Source organism: Cupressus sempervirens, chromosome 9 (genome assembly GCF_028749045.1).
Source record: "Cupressus sempervirens isolate cs-2001-9-10 chromosome 9, ASM2874904v1, whole genome shotgun sequence".
In the NCBI taxonomy this organism is placed as follows: Eukaryota; Viridiplantae; Streptophyta; class Pinopsida; order Cupressales; family Cupressaceae; genus Cupressus; species Cupressus sempervirens.
This window is the reverse complement of record NC_143126.1, coordinates 191,123,137-191,139,886: the sequence shown is the minus strand read 5'-3', so window position 1 is coordinate 191,139,886 and position 16,750 is coordinate 191,123,137. Positions and strand designations below refer to the sequence as shown.

Here is a 16,750-nt window from a genome sequence, read left to right as displayed (position 1 = left end):
GCACATTCCATGTGCTTCCTTCTCCTTGCATCCTAGTCATCCTTCATCCTTCCTCTATCTTTGCATCCTAACCCTCCATTCTCACATCATTCGCCTATAAATGGAGCCCTCTCCCTTCACAATTTAGGAATCAAATCTCATGTAAACTCATAATGCCCCTTTGGAGAAAAAATCACTCAATCATGCCCTTATCATATAGGAATCCACACTCACCCCATACACCATCTTTCATCCATTGAAGGCTTGAAGCACATTTGAGCATACATCTACATCATTGGACATATCTACCCATCAAAGGAGGCTTGGAATTTCAATCATGAGGTTTGCATTCGCTCTTACTTTGTTTTCTTTTATCCACTCATAGGTGTTAACCTTATTGTTCTTATTGAGTGCTTTGTTTAATCATTGTATTCCATTGACACTAATGATTTGTAGGTGATACATTTTGGTATGTCTGGTGGGACCTTGCATATGGGTCATTTTTTCATCAATCTCTATTCATTTTTGGTTTTATTAACTAATGAATTAACTAAAACTAATGGTGTTTTTGTTTTTTGATGTGGTTAAAAATGATTATTATTGATTATGCTATTAGAGTAAATAATTATTTATTTATTCTATTTACTTAAGCTTACTTAGGTTAATGCATTTATTTAATATTTAGTATTTAATGCATGTAGTGATGAGTTGTTGACAACATGGGAGTTTGTTCCCTTCTAGCATGTTCCACCTTTTGTGGAAGAGTGCTTAGTTGTCAACCTTATCTTCTACCTCCTTCCAACTTTTTCTACAAGCTTCCTTGAGGCCTTTTTTAAGCGGTCTCTCTCTCATTGTAAATTCATCCATTCACATAGTAATTTCATTTTCCTATTGTGAAATATTTTCTCTTGCTTTGTTTCCTTCAAGCTCTTGCTCCTTAGGTTTCTCTTCGGCAAGCTATTTGCACTGCAGGTGATCTTGGTGACTATGGAGTTGGATTTCATCAACTCCAACATGGTATCAGAGCCTTCCTGTTGCTTCTTGTTCGAAGGATTTTTTTGAAGCCGTGATTCAGAGACACAAACCTTAGTTTATTTGTGATTTTTTCTTCAATCGGGAGGAAGAGCATTTTTTTTCAATATTTGGAGAAAAAGGAGAAAGAAGGTTTGGCATAACATATCTGATATTTTTTGGACGTGCGATGGCGGCGATTAAAAGAAAAACTATAGAGGTGATTTTCAAACAACGATATCTCTCTCATATGGACTCATTTTTTCAAGCAATTTTTTTTTTTGTTTTGGGGTAGAATTCTGTGATCTACACATTGGTGCAGGTGGTTTGACATCTTTGTTCCTAAATTTTTCTGCAACTTGCAAATTCCAATTTTTGCCACTTTAAATGCTTTATACGGGCTCATCTAGACACATAATCAGGTTCCATTTTTTTTGAAAGTGCATTTTTTTTGTCTACTTTCCGAATCTACAATTAGATTATAGGTTCAGTAGATAGAAATATTACTTTTAGAAATAGGCCCTAAATTGGCTATTATAATCACACTAAGTAAAGAGTGCCCAATTTGTACATTGTGGGAGGGGGGGGGGAACATTTTCTTTTCTATAATTTACTTTAGAATAAGACCCTTCTACTTCTGTCTTCTTCTTTCTCTCAATGGCAGATCCATCTGTGACCTGTCTCACACCACACAACTATCACACCTAGAAGGCACAAATGACTAGGCTTCTCATGTCAAGGGGCTTATGGTCATGTTTGGATGAGAATCAACCTGTTCTTACATGCCCTTTTGAGGTTCTTCAACATAGGAATAAAATGGACGAGGCCATGGGATTGATTGCACTGAATATTTTAGACAGTCTACTATTTCACTTGGATGGTTTGACCACTCCACGGGCTTATTGGCTCAATTTTCAAACTTTTTTTGGCACAGTGAATGATTTTTGGGCACTTTAGCTAGATGCAGAGTTGACTTATTTGACACCTAATAGCTTTCCCACCATTGAGGACTTCTTGATGAAGTTCAAATCTTTGTGTACACTTTTGCAGGGATGTGGGAAAACCAAGACAGATGATGAGTATATCTTTTTGATACTCTCAAAGTTGAGGGGACAGTATCATATCTTCTCTTCTACTTTCTACTCCACTATGGATGCCTTGGGTGATAGACACAGGATGCCTTCATTTGAGATGTTTTGTGATCGGTTAACTTGTGAACAATCCAAAATCAATCAGATGGATTCACTTTCAGGTTCACAGTCACAGGCATTGCTTGTCAAGGATACACAGGAGCAGAAGTCAAAGCAGATATCAGATTCCCCTTCTACTAGTTTATCATCTTCTTCTAAGAAGAAGGAGAAAAAGAATATTGAGACTCCTACCTATTCCTATTGTGGGAAAGGATCTCATGACGAGGCACATTATTTTTAGAAGAGATTTGATGGCTATGAGAAACAAATTGCAGATTTACAAGCTCTTCTTTAGAAGAACACCATTTCTTCTCCATCCTCTTTTACCTCACAGGGGTCTACCTTTCAGTCTTCTTCCACATCTTTGACATCTACATCGGATCTTGGAAAGGGTCATGCATTATAGGCTACCATTACATCTCCTTCACAAGTTCCTTGGATACTAGATTCAGGTGCTTCTCACCATACGACATCTTCTCAAGGTGTCTTCTCTACTCTTGAGGCTTCTCCTATTCCTCATATTCTCATGGGGAATAACACTACACTACCAGTCTCTATGAAAGGTTCAGCTCACATTCAGGATGGCACCTTCAATGATGTGTTGTATGTTCCATCTTTGTCTGCAAACCTTCTCTCAATTTATCAGATTACACGTAGTGGATCAAGGAAGACAGTTGAGTTCACTACTGATTCAATCTTCATTCAAGATCGTGCTACAGGAGATCTTATTGCTATAGGTCCAGTTGATTCTTCCACTCATCTCTACACCTTCTCACACTTTGGTCCACCATCTCCATTATTGGAGCACGACTCTTCTCTTTCACTGAAGCATCATGTGGTGTAGTCTGGATACTTGAACCTTTGTATTGTTCATGAGATCCCTGTTTTGACTTCCACACCACATCCAATTGAGGTCTTTTCTCTTCAGCAAGATTCTTCTTCTTCTACTTTACCTGATCTTCCAGCTCCATTCATTGAGCCTCCAGGTGCACTTGTTGCAGATACTACAGTGGACATTCATGACAGTGTCATCACACTTGCCTTGGGGATTCCCTTTCTAGTTCCTCATAGATTCTCCTCTAGGCATCAGCTAGGCTTTCCAGTTTTGCCTCTCATTCAGGGATTCCCTTGTTATGTACCCTTGTTTCTTTAACATTGGAGTTGCATTGGTCTGATCCCTCCTTTAGGGGCTCTTTTATTGTGGGGAGGCTGGTTGTACTTATGGTTTTGAGCGGGTCTCTTGACTCTTTTTCGATGGAAGTTGTCCTTGGGGGGATTGGTTGAGGCCTTCCTTCCTTCACTTCATATTTTTTTTTTCAGCATGTTTTTTACCTCTTTTTGGGGGAGGGTTTTTCCCATAAGGTTTTCCCTCTTTCCCCGTTTTCAGAGGTTGCATTTCTTTGCATTGTACATGGGTACCTAACATGGCTTTGTTGCTAGGACCCATTTTGCATTTTCATCTTAGTTTTGTGAGCTTAAGGAATTCCCCTAAGTTGCACTTAAGGGGGGGGGGGTGTGGGGGTGTTAGAGTAAATAATTTATTTATTATTTATTATTTATTCTATTTACTTAAGCTTACTTAGGTTAATGCATTTATTTAATATTTAGTATTTAATGCATGCAGTGATGAGTTGTTGACAACACGGGAGTTTATTCCCTTCTAGCATGTTCCACCTTTTTGTGGAAGAGTGCTTAGTTGTCAACCTTATCTTCTACCTCCTTCCAAATTTTTCTAGAAGCTTCCTTGAGGCCTTTATAAGCGGTCTCTCTCACATTGTAAATTCATCCATTCACATAGTAATTTCATTTTCCTATTATGAAATATTTTCTCTTGCTTTGTTTTCTTCAAGCTCTTGCTCCTTAGGTTTCTCTTCAGCAAGCTATTTGCACTACAGGTGATCCTGGTGATTGTGGAGTTGGATTTCATCAACTCCAACATATGCAAGTCTAGAGACTCGTGTAGGAGGAAGAATTACACCTTAAAATGCTCAAAAACTCTTGAAAACACTTTGACAAATTTTCCTCTCTATCTCAACATTTCTATTTCTCTTTCTTATGCATCCATGCCTTATTTTGGCACATCTATGACTTTTTTTAGTGCTTTTACACAACATATGCATATGTATCACATTTTTTAGCGCTTTTCTACAAGATTTATGTAAGTGGTAAATGCACACTCCCATAACTCACAGTTGCGTAGTTACTCTTGTTTTCTTATGCATCCATTCCTTAGTTTTTCACATCTATTCCTTTTTTCTACACATCCTTTCCTTACTTTTGTGCATCCATTTACTATTTTTGCGCATTTGTTCATTATTTTCATGCATCCAAGCAATAATTCCGTGCATCCATGCAATAATTTTGTGCATCCATTCAACAATTATGTGCATCCATGTAGTATTTCCACACATCCATGGACTAATTCCGTGAATCCATTCAATAATACACACATTCATTCAAAAATTCTATGAATCCATGTAGTAATTCCATGCTTTCATTTAGTAATTGCATGCATCTACTCTATATTACCATGCATCTATTCTGTGTTACTGCGCATCTATTCTATGTTTTAGCACGTTTACTCTGTCTATCTATGCATCTATAACTGGGGATTTTATCTTTTGTCTAGGTTAAAGAGATGAGGAGATTATTATTTTTAGGTTGTCATTTATAAACATTTTCCTTTGGAATTTACTTGCATGTTGAATCATTGGTTTGATGAAATCACACTTCAATTTGGGCCTAACAAAATTATCAATCAAATCTTGAATGCAAAAGGCTTAAATTTAAGCAAAATTCAATCTTGAATGCAAGAGGTTAAAATTTGAGAAAAATTCAATCTTGAATGCCTTAAAGAAATCAACAAACACTTCATTGGGATGAATACATAGAAATCAAACAATTCTTGAATGTATAAAAGGTCAAAGAAACCACACATTTCATTTTGGGCTTGAAAAGTATATTCCAAACACTTCAATTTAGGGCTTAAAGACAAAATCACAACATCTTGAATGCTCTAAAGAAAAATTGCTCTTATTCCCATCATTTTCAAAGCTTTCACGTGAATGGTTTATTATGTTGACTTGTTTTACTTTGTTGACATTGTTGTCAAGTTGGAATAAACCTTTCATGCTAGTCACAAGTGTTTTCAAAAATAGATAGAAAACCTAAAAGCTTCAAATATTGGAATGAATCAAGTGTTTTGTGTGCCTTAAGTCAATCTTTCATTTTTTGCAAAGTAGAACCCTTAAATTGCATGATGCACGTACTGAACATTGTTAGCAAGATCATTTGCAACAACCTAAGAGTGCTTCTAGCAAGTTCATCATTCTTTGGGAAGTGTCTCCCCCTTGGATAAAAGCTCAAACCAATAAACCCCTTTGGTCGGTATATAAATGAGAAAGGTAATCTTTTTTCTATTAACTTGGTGGTTAGCACCTCCTTTGGGGTTTGTGAGATGGCTTAACCAACTCTTGTAGATCTGGGTAAGTCTAGTGTTTGTATTCCAACAAGTGGTATCAGAGCCTTTGGCCATGAGTTCGAATCTCAAGAGGTCTCCTTCATTCTGTGGGTGCGGAACCCTCAATTGGTGCTAAGAGGGAGATTGTTGACTTGGTCCTCAACACCTCCTTTGGGGTTTGTGACATGGCTTAACCGCCTCTCATAGATCTGGGTAAGTCTGGTGTTTGTACTCCAACATTTTCACCATCTAGGACAAGTTTGGGTGATGCGTTTCTGATGATATCCTGAGGTGGGAAAAATTTTCCATGATTTCAACATGATCAGAATAGATTTTTAAGTGAATCACACAAGTAATAGTCATTTGACATGACTCCACTGATCTTATTACAAACCAACTAGCAACTACCCTTTTAGTATTACATTAAAACCAAATTAACCATAGGGATAAAGTATGCTTGAACTATCTCATTTGTGAAATGACCTCGTGGAGAACATTTGTTGAACATACACATTTGTCAAAGTTGTTTATCAAATGTCATTTTTTCCAAAAAAGAGATCCATTATTTATTTCCCTCAAATTTGCTTTGTCCTTTGAGGGATTGCTTGTTCACTTGATCCAAAAATATTGTCTCAAAGTCAAAACAAGGCATACTTAGCGTAGTCACTATCCCATCAGGGATTCATCCAACCTTCCAAAACATTTTCATCCTAATCACACCCATTCTATTATCCTATATTGTTTTCCTCTAGTGTCATCATTTCTAAAGGCTTCCATCAAGTCCTCCTTTTTGCTCCATATCCTAACTAGCGGAGTTATCTTCGCCATTCCCACCTCATTTCCATCTTCCTTGGAGTCAATCCTTCCTCCTATTATGAGCTTCATCTAAATCTCATTCTGAGCTTACTTTTTATCCTAATCTAATCTTTAGGTTTCATCCATATTCATCCTTCATCCTTCATCCCTATCCAAATATCAAAACATGACTATCACAATTCTATTATGATGAGTTTGGTCATCCTTCCTATTCTCCCACTCCATCCTATTCCAATGATGATGAAGGTATTGTTGACCATGATGGTTATATTGAAAGCCTTAAAGATCTTTCTCCAAATGTCCTCCAAACTACCCCATCATGCCTCCATGCATACTCGCTAGTACTCCTTATCATACCTTTGACAAGGTAAATACATTATTGCACTCATCCACACCTCCTTCATATCTTGCACCTGCATATTCATTTTATACAATAATCATGTCTCCATATTCCTCCGCCTTCATATCCCAATCTCCCCCCTTCTAGAACAATGCTACTATCTACATCCCTAATCCAATTCCACCATCTCAATATCCTCCAAACCACTTTCCAAATCCTCCAACCAATCCTTGTTATATAATGCATCAATCTAATCCCCTTACTCTTACCAATCCAACATGCACATGTCCAAGGATCTTTACAAGGAAACCAAAAGAAAAATTATCTCGCACACCCATTATTCCTCTTCCATCATCCCACACTATCATCCCTATTTCATCCACCTCATTGATTAGTACCCTTCCATCTCCTACCTCCAATCTATTGAATCCCTCCAAATCCCATCCACATCTACTCCTCCTAGCATTACCCAAATCCTATATACAAAACCTAATGAGTCCCTCCCCCATCAACTCATCCCAATTAAAGAACCTCTTGTATGCTACAAAATCCAATCTGCTACGAATATCAAAACTGATCTAACATTCACAAACTAAATAAACTAGCAATACTTATGATAAGACAAAGGAAAACATTGTAGAGGAAGGTAAACCAAGAATGATAATCTCCCCAAGTGTGACCTTGATGTTTCAATGTGTCCAAGTGATGATGGATGTATTCTCATGTGTTCTCAAGCTTTAAGTGATGGGTTTTGTGATCAAGCATGGAGATGAATGGAAGATTTAACAATGGAGATGTAAATGGGTTTTCACATGGTAAGGGTGCAATGGATAATTATGGTGTTTAATGGAGCATTATAAGTTTTCATGGAAAGCGGATGATTTGTGAGAAGGAAAGGGTCTAATTTATAGGCCAAGAAGTACTGAAATTGAGGGTAAGGATGGAAAGATGGAGGTTTGATGAGGAAGGGCTAGGATGCAAGGAAGAGGAAGTACCTGGATTGTGCTTCTTCAAAGGCATAGCCTTGTGACAAGTGTCATAGGGGGGTTGGATAGGGGAAGTGGGTCAAAATGGGTGGTCAAAAAGAGTTATGAGGAAGGAGGAGTGTGAAAGAGGGATGTAAGAGGTATTAAATGGGTCATTAAGGCATGTAAGAGCCATTAATGCTCTTGGATAAGAATGTAAGAGGATGGGGGATGACTTTGACTTTGGCTCGGGTTAGAAAGTCTTAACCCATGTTTAAGGTTGTGTACATGTTTAGGAGGGGGACTAGGCTTATCTTAGGAGGGAAAAGGCTTAGGGTTAGTGATGTAGGTTAATTAGCTGGCTAAGTGAGGTTAGCATGGGTGAATGGGTTGGATTTGGGTAATGATAGGGTTTAGGGATGGTTAGGGTTTAGGAATTGATTTATTAAATGATTTATTTAATAAAAGGGGGATGTGGGATTAAATTAAAAAGGTATAGTGTAATTATTTAATTTAATAGAATAATATGGATTTAATTGATAAATTAATTTTGGGTTATCATTTGATGTTATTCATTTGACTATAGTTAATTAATAAATTAATTAACTAAGGGATGATGATTAATTAATTAAATATAAAATATTTAATCAATAATGTCCTAAAAGATGACTAAATAAGATTACTTAGTGATGCAATCAAATTTAGGTGTCAACACCTCTCACCTGCATCGATCTACCCCACTTAAAGAAACCATCTATACATCTCCTAGTGCAACACCCACTCCAATCCAATCCTATCAAGGTCTTGTTCAAAATCATGTTGAAATATCCCACAACACAAAAGAAGATCCCACTATCCCATACATTGTATCCAAAGATCCCACCATCCCACTTATTCCCCTACATGATCCACTTTTACAATTCACTCCATCTAAAGAGCAGTCACCATCTCCTCCATATCCAAATCCTACCATTATACCTACTCCATCTCAAGAGATATTAACCTCTCTCTATCCAAATTAAGATCCTCTCCTCCCATCCCCTCTGCTTCATGATCATACATACCATATAATCCATGGTAATAGATCTATAGAAGAAGACCTCACTATCATATCCAAAACTTCAACTCCTTCACCTACTAATGGACTCACATCTTGTGTTCCAAATAATGAACATCACATTGAAAAAAGAAATAAAAATGTATCTCTAGATGTTGGTATCCCTTCTATCCCTTCATGGTCCCAAGTCCTTCCATCTTCACCCCAAAATTCCCATCCATCTTGTTCCACATCTATTTTGGGTCCTTATCCTACTACTTTATTCCATCCCTTCATTTTGTGTCGCTATATCCCTTATCTAAATCCTTCACCCTTTCCATCCATTTTGGGTCCTTATATACCTAATCTAAATCCTTTATCTCCTCCATCTGTTTTGGGACCTACTCCTTCCTCACTTCCATCTATTTTAGGTCCTTATCCTTTGTTCCCTCCATCCATTTTTGGCAATTGTATGCATCCATATCCTATTTGGATTACATGTTTGAGCATACATCTACATCATTGGACACATCTACCCATCAAAGGAGGCTTGGAATGTTGATTGTAGGGTTTTCATTCTCTCTTACCTTGTTTCCTTTTGTCCACTCATAGGTGTTAACCTTGTTGAGTTCTTTGTTTGATCATTGTATTCCAAAACTAATTATTTGCAGGTGATACACTACAAGTATATTGAATTCTAGAAGTGATGAAAGAAATACATTAGCTACTTAACTTCATTAATGTGTGACATTTTCATCTTACTTTCATGTTCGGTGAAAAATAATTAAAGCTTGAAGCAATTGAAAGCATTATAAATGAGATCAAAGGATTGGGGAGCATTAACGCTATTACTTTGCTTAGAAGAGAATATAGTTGTTTGTGAGAGATTATGAGGAGTGTGAATGTTAAATGTTATTTCCATTTTCATTAAAAAAATGAAAAAAAAAATGTCATGGTCATTCTCAATCATATATTTTTGGATATTTGGCAAGTAGTATGAACTCTATCCTCTTGGTGCAAAATACTAAGCTACTCTGTGAAGATGTGACTCACGACTAAGGATTGTTTTACTTCTTTTTTATGAGACAACCAATATGTGAGCGGCTTAATTTTTGTCCTTGTAAACATTTTATATTTGCACAATGAAATGGTTCTACCAACAATTCTTAGAATGAGCTTATGTTGAAATGAAGACATGATGTGTTTTGGAAGGTTGCAAAGCATGCCAAGTAATGGTCACAAAGCTCACAATTTATTGTCTTCTCAAAACTTTAATATATTTCGGAATGTGTACTTTACCAAGCTTTAAATAGACAAAAGGCTCTCACTTTGAAGTGTTTCAACTCCATTATTATTAGAATGTATGCACCATTAGTTTCTTTATATTTATAGATATTATAGAAGCATTTAAATAACTATTAACATTCTAAATCTATGTAGAAAACATATTATATATGGATGACATATTATGAACAAAAATATGCTTGCTTAAAGCTAGCTAGAAGATTGTGTACAATAGGATGATTTAGTAGAAAGCTAGCATTTATTACAAAGATCTCATTCTCATTTATGAGTGAGGCCTTTCTTATATGTTCAAGTCAAACACTTAATGTAATTTATATTATCTTTCTTTTTCAAAGGTATATATTATATCTCAAGGAAAATAAAATGTTTATGATGGTAGAAAATTTATTTTATTCACTAATTTTTTCACTTTCAACAATATGGTTGACATTGGTCAATCTCATTTTTGGAGATGCAACAAAAAGTAATTGGAAAAATAATTTTACATGGTTTTTTATTTGTGCTAGGAGCATATTGAATTTTGAAAGTGATGAAATAAATATGTCAGCTACTTAACTTTATAAATGTATAACATTTTCATCTTTCTTACGTGCCTAGGGAATTAAATCAAAGCTTGAAGCAATTGGAGGCATTATAGGTGAGACCAGAGGATTGGGGAGCATTAATGCAATTACTTCATTTAGAGTAGAACATAGTTGTTTGTCGGAGATTATGAGTGCTAATGAAAAATGATATTCATCTTTTAATTAGAATAAATGGAAAAAAAACTTGTCACGATAATTCTCAATCATATATTTTTGGATGTTTGGCAAGTAATATGAACATTATCCTCTTGGTGCAGAATATTAAGTTGCTCTGTAAAGATGCAACTCACAACTAAGGATTGTTTTACTTTTTTATTATGGGACAACCAATATATGAGTGGCTTAATTTTTATTCTTGTCAACATGTAATATTTCCATAATGGGATGGTTTAACCCTAGCTTTCTTACATTTATGTTGATAAAAGTGTCAACCAAACTAGGGAAGATGACCCAGTAGTTGAGCACGCTAACTTTGTGGTTCTCAAAATCCTATGTGGACATTTCAAATCACTCCCATTTTTTATAGTAGCTTAATTGGCAAGTCCCCTTCTTATAACTAAGGTTTTAGAGCCACATCATCAAATATGATGCCACATCAACATGCTTTTTGCCAAGGTGTCTAAATCAACCAAAAAAAAAAGAGTGGGACCAATCATAGTGCACTAGAGACCCCCATACTTGTGCAGCTAATGTGACATCACACTATTGGTTATTTTTTGGGAAATAGACACATTTTGTTCAATTATGAGTAGTCATCATTAGTAAGAACAACTTTTAAGTCACAACTATTGGTACAATCTTGTCAAAAATATTGGATATTAAATCAACACATGTGGGTATTAAGTTAACAACTCCTATCACAACCATTGGAATGTGCTCACATATTGGTTCCTCTCCCCGACTATGTTATTTGTAATTGCATCTCTTCGACTCATCTCTCTCACAACAAACTTTATTAGCCAAAGGTAATTGGTGTTTCATTTTTCTCCTAGGTTCTAGATCTTAAATTATCAATATCCCTTCCTCTTCTTGTTCTTATACCTTAATTAAATTGAGCTACATTATTTTGTTTTGTTATTAATGTCGAAAAATACAAATTTATGTTTCGTATACTAAAATTAAAATCACAATATGACTTTATTGCACAATAGGATTTATTCTATGCAATAAGAGCATGTCTAGATAGATGGAGAGATTTTCAAAATAGAGAGACAAAGTAGAGGAACAATATGTGTTTTCCTATTGACTACAAGAATAAAACAAATTTCAATATGCATATCATATATTAACTTTGGCATGAAGTGTACACATGGAAAATTGGTGCAAAATACAATTAGATAACCGACATATAAGCTCCCAATTTCATTGACTTTTTGAAATATAAATAAATTTGTCTTTGCTATTTGCTTTAGAAAATGAGCATGTTTATCACTACATGTAATGAAAATCGACCTCTAGATAATGCAAACTCTAGATCAATTAAAGGGTAAATGGTTAATCCCTACTAAGTACAAATGGAACCTATGTGTATCATGTCAAAAATATAAGAGCTAATAGTGATGGCCAGTTCCTGTTCCTGCTAAGATGGTTGATTTTCTCTATTAAAAATCTAAACCATAGGCTCAATAAAGAAGAGTTTAGGCTTGAGAATGGATTGCTCATAGTTTTATAATGTTAATACGTAACTTGGTGTTGAATTGGACAACTAATGCAACAAATTCTTAAAGGGGTTAATCCATGGTAGAGTTGGATAGAGTCATAAGCATATATATTCATATGTATCAATAGAGATAACCGTAAGACATCTAAACAAGGAATCAATTGTTTGTTAGGTTAAAGAGAGGTTACCTATGGAAAAGGATCAAACAAGGACATATCAATGATGAATCAATTGAATGTCAAACAATAAGCATACTAGTGGTTGTTATAGCAAACTTCATGCACCTCATAATTCTAAGCAGTACATTGGATTTCAATAATCTGTTGTTGTCTATGTATGTGACTTGCTACCTTTAGCTCTTGTTCTGGTTTCTGAGTAGTGGTGACATATCTTATAGGATCTATAAATTGCACAAGGTTCAAATGTGGTTATTTCAAAGTGTTACCCAATACCTACTTTAAAATTACCCAATTACCATGCACTATTATCACCTAAAAATTTGACAATACTTATCCACAAATGTCCCAACACTCATTCAACCATTGTCAATACTTACGTCGAATGTTTGAATAGTTTTTCAAAATTTCTCACTAGTGGACTCTTCCCATTTATGATTATCTTCAAGTTTTCAAATAAATACCTTGTAATAAAAGACCACGATATTTGGTGAAAACAACTAAGTTCATATTTTTAAACGTAATTTTTTTTTTAATGGAGGCTGAAACTATGAGGACTGCCCAATGCATCTTGCAAACAATCTAGTTCCAACGATGGCCACAACGAAGAATTTTTGCTACCCAATATGACAACATGAGCCTATAGATTGAAACCTCCTCAACCAAGAGCATAGCCCGAGTTAGACTACATCCTTAACAACCACAATCAGGCTTAATTTAGGTTAACCAGTTGCTACTAGTTTTGAAACAATTTGAAGGGGAAAATAACTCACCATGAACTTAAAGAGACTACTTTTGAAATGAAAACCATTCAGGATTGATGGTGAATTCACATATCCTAACTTCTGTTGAACAATAGAGAAATTCATGGAAGGAAAAGAAAAGCCAAGGAAAAATACCTGCGTCAGGAGGGGTATCAAGAGAGTTAAGGCTGTTGATATCCAGACCCACATGGTTGGCACTCGGGTCCTGAAAATCCACACTCTGACTGGTGTCAAACTCCACTGCAAACATATGGTTAGATTCTTGACCATTGCTGGTGGTATTCAAGAGACCCAAGTAGACAGAAGCCTGACCCCCAGTTAGATCAGCAGAGGGAGCCATAAGAAAGGCCAATCCATGCCCTGTTCCTGCTGCCCCTTCAGGGGGCACAATTGCTGTAACAAAGCTTGTGCTGAAAGAAGAAAGGCTCTTATTTCTTTTCATTTGCACGGGATGGGGATAGAACACACGACCAATAATCCACTGAGTATCATTTGTTAGCCTTACAACTGGCGGCCTGATCATGGCAGATTGGGCAAGAGTCACTTTTGAAGTGGCAGTAAAATTGTTGAAGGCAAAAGTGGTATGTGTTTGATTGTTGGCAGAGTCTTGTGCTGCAGTTAATGCTACTGCAAAGACCAGCAGCAGAGACAAGAAATTCATGGCGGCCTCGCATACAATGACCAGGTTTTCTCTCTATGTAATTGCTGATACCATTTTAAATCTAATTCATAAAAGGTTCTTCTTCTGGTAGATATTTTGAGTGGGTATTGGCCTAACTAAAGCAAAACCCCGGATAATGCATGGAAAGGCGCATTATATTTAATTATAACTTTAATTGACAATCTTGACCCAAATCGCCTACCAATTACATTCAAGGGTTGACTGACTTTTTGTTTTCTGGTTATTATTGAAGGAAAGTCAGGGTATTACATCATACAGCAGCTCATAGATGACTAGAGGTGTATGTTTTAGAACCAAGATTTCAAGGAGAAGATTTACTTTTCAAAGGGTTTTAGAGAGTGTGCCTGGAAAGTTTTCAAAATATAATAAAGATTTCAATTTTAGGAAATGAGATTTTTGTTTGCTTGTAAAGCTTGAAAGGTTTTGATTGAATTCATTGGCAATCTAATCATTTTGTTGAGTTAAAAACTGATCAGTAATAAAAAAATTAGAATTTAGAACTGACCAGTAATAAACAATTAAAATTAAGAGTGGGGTTTACAATCATAAATGTAGATTTGAATTTGTAGAAATTTAATAAAAAGAGGGGTTTTGTTTGTTTTTGTTTTTTTAATGTAGGAGGCACATCCTAGTCCAGTCCTCAACCTGCAAGGTGTCCCCATGGCTCAAGCGAACTCTTCTAACGATGTTGATTTGAGATTTAGATGGAGGAATATATTGCTAAGAATTGTGAGGATTGATTTGCCCGTAAATAAAATAGGGTATTTTTCTACAAATGTTTCAGATATTAAACTGATTATAATACTTTTAGTGCTGGTCTTTGGAGAAATGAATTTGGTAGTAATGGAGTATAGTAGTGGGTAGTAAAGTGTTTGTAACAAGTGGTTTCATATATACATTTTTTTTGAGTCGAGATGTAGTGCCTGCCCCTAGTTCGCATTTCTGTTATTTTTGTCGAACTCTTTTAGGCTAATTTTATGTTTAATGATTAGTAGTATTGTTTGGTGATTATCAGATATTGTCTTAGATTCAGTTGATTTTTACTCTATATTTCATATATGCATGATGATTATACAATGTTTTCAGATATTGATAGTTTATTATCACATGTGCTTTCTTATGGATACTTACCCCATACTGCATGTGTATGGTGTGTGTGTTTGTTTTTTTTATGTATGGTGTTTCTGATGTGGTTAAGGAAGGGAGTCGTAGTCACCTGCTAGTCGGGATCTACACGATGCACCACTTCCTGCCATTGTCTGTTTAGCTTAGAATATTGTGTCTGTACATGCGTGGATTTTATGCAGGTTGCAGGTACCGGGTATCGACTTCCCTGAATTGCCAGGATGAGCGTACCCTATCACATTATCTCAATGGTAAGAGAGGGGAGATAAACTCTTAAGTCCAAATCCTAAACCCTTTAGCCAATTGTCCTAATTGATAATTAGGACAAGTATTTGAGTTAAGTACCCTCTGAATGCATCAAATGATGTTATTTCGTGATTATAACCCTTTTGTTTGATTTAGTATGTGTTCTTCTATGATGGGTTTTCATATGTTGCTTTATGAGTCCTTGATGTATTTTCTATTAATTAAGTTTAATTAAAAAGATTAATTAATGATTTAATTTAATAGAAAATTATTATGGTATTTTAATATTTAATTATATTTAATTAATTGAGAAATTAATTAGATAAAAAGAATTAAATTTGGAGATAAAAGTTTTAAGTATAATTTTAGAATGTGATAATATTAATTTAATTTAATAATAATATATATTTAGAGTTCATTTTTAAATAAATGCTAAATATTATTATAAATTGAATTAATAAATATTTTATCAATTAAAGTTTCTTAAATAAATTAAAAGTGGAAAAGATATTAAATTATTAAAGGTTTCTAGATCGCATGATCTAAGCATGAGTTTAAACATAAAAGAAATTAATTAAAATGATTAATTAATGATTTAATTTAATAGAAAATTATTATGATATTTTAATATTTGATTATATTTAATTAATTGAGAAATTAATTAAATAAAAAGAATTAAATTTGGAGATAAAAGTTTAAGGATAATTTAGAACATTATAATATTAATTTAATTTAATAATAATATATTTAGAGTTCATTTTTAAATAAATGCTAAATATTATTGTTATTTAAGTTAATTAAATATTTTATCAATTAAGTTTCTAAAATAAATTACAAAGTGAAAATATATTAATTATTAAAAGTTGTAAGATTGCATGATGCGAGCATGTGTTGAAAATAAAGAAATAAATTAAAAGATAAAATAAGAGGAAATAATAATGTTATTTTAATTTCCTAAAGTGTGCATGGGATTAAAAGTAATAAAGATTAAAAATAGAAGTCGAGTGGAATATTAAATAAAGTTATTTAATGATTCATTTAATATGCATTAAAAAGATAAAGCAAAGATTAATAAAAGATAATTTTGAGTTAACTCAGTTGAGCAAAGAATCTTCTCGGATATCAAACCATAAACATAAATTTAAAACCCATTTAAAACCAATTTATGTTTGTGCAAAACAAAGTTTCAATCCCTATTTATATGAGCTATGCTTAGGCCTAAGTGTGGTTCGTTGTTATTTGCTAGATGCCTTTGGATGAGTTGTGAGAGGTAAAGATTTAAACAAAATTAAGTGTGTAGTTTCTGGTCCTTTTCTTGAGTGTCTGCAGGTTGCTAGAATTTTTTAGTTTCATCCTATTGACATGCATTTCTACCTAATTTTAACTTCTTTGTAGTTCCCATTGGACTTCT

General features: G+C 34.6%; 1 protein-coding gene across 1 annotated transcript in view; it reads right to left on the bottom strand.

Annotated features, from left to right (window-relative positions):
* Positions 1-14,070, bottom strand: part of LOC149538131 (L-type lectin-domain containing receptor kinase SIT2-like) — a 64,339-nt gene extending 50,269 nt beyond the window's left edge. The window contains exon 1 of the mRNA XM_089799509.1: positions 13,422-14,070. Coding sequence (XP_089655635.1) covers positions 13,422-13,947 — 526 coding nt within the window. The 5' untranslated portion in view covers positions 13,948-14,070. The remainder of the gene's footprint in view (positions 1-13,421) is intronic.
* Positions 14,071-16,750: the final 2,680 nt, after the last annotated feature.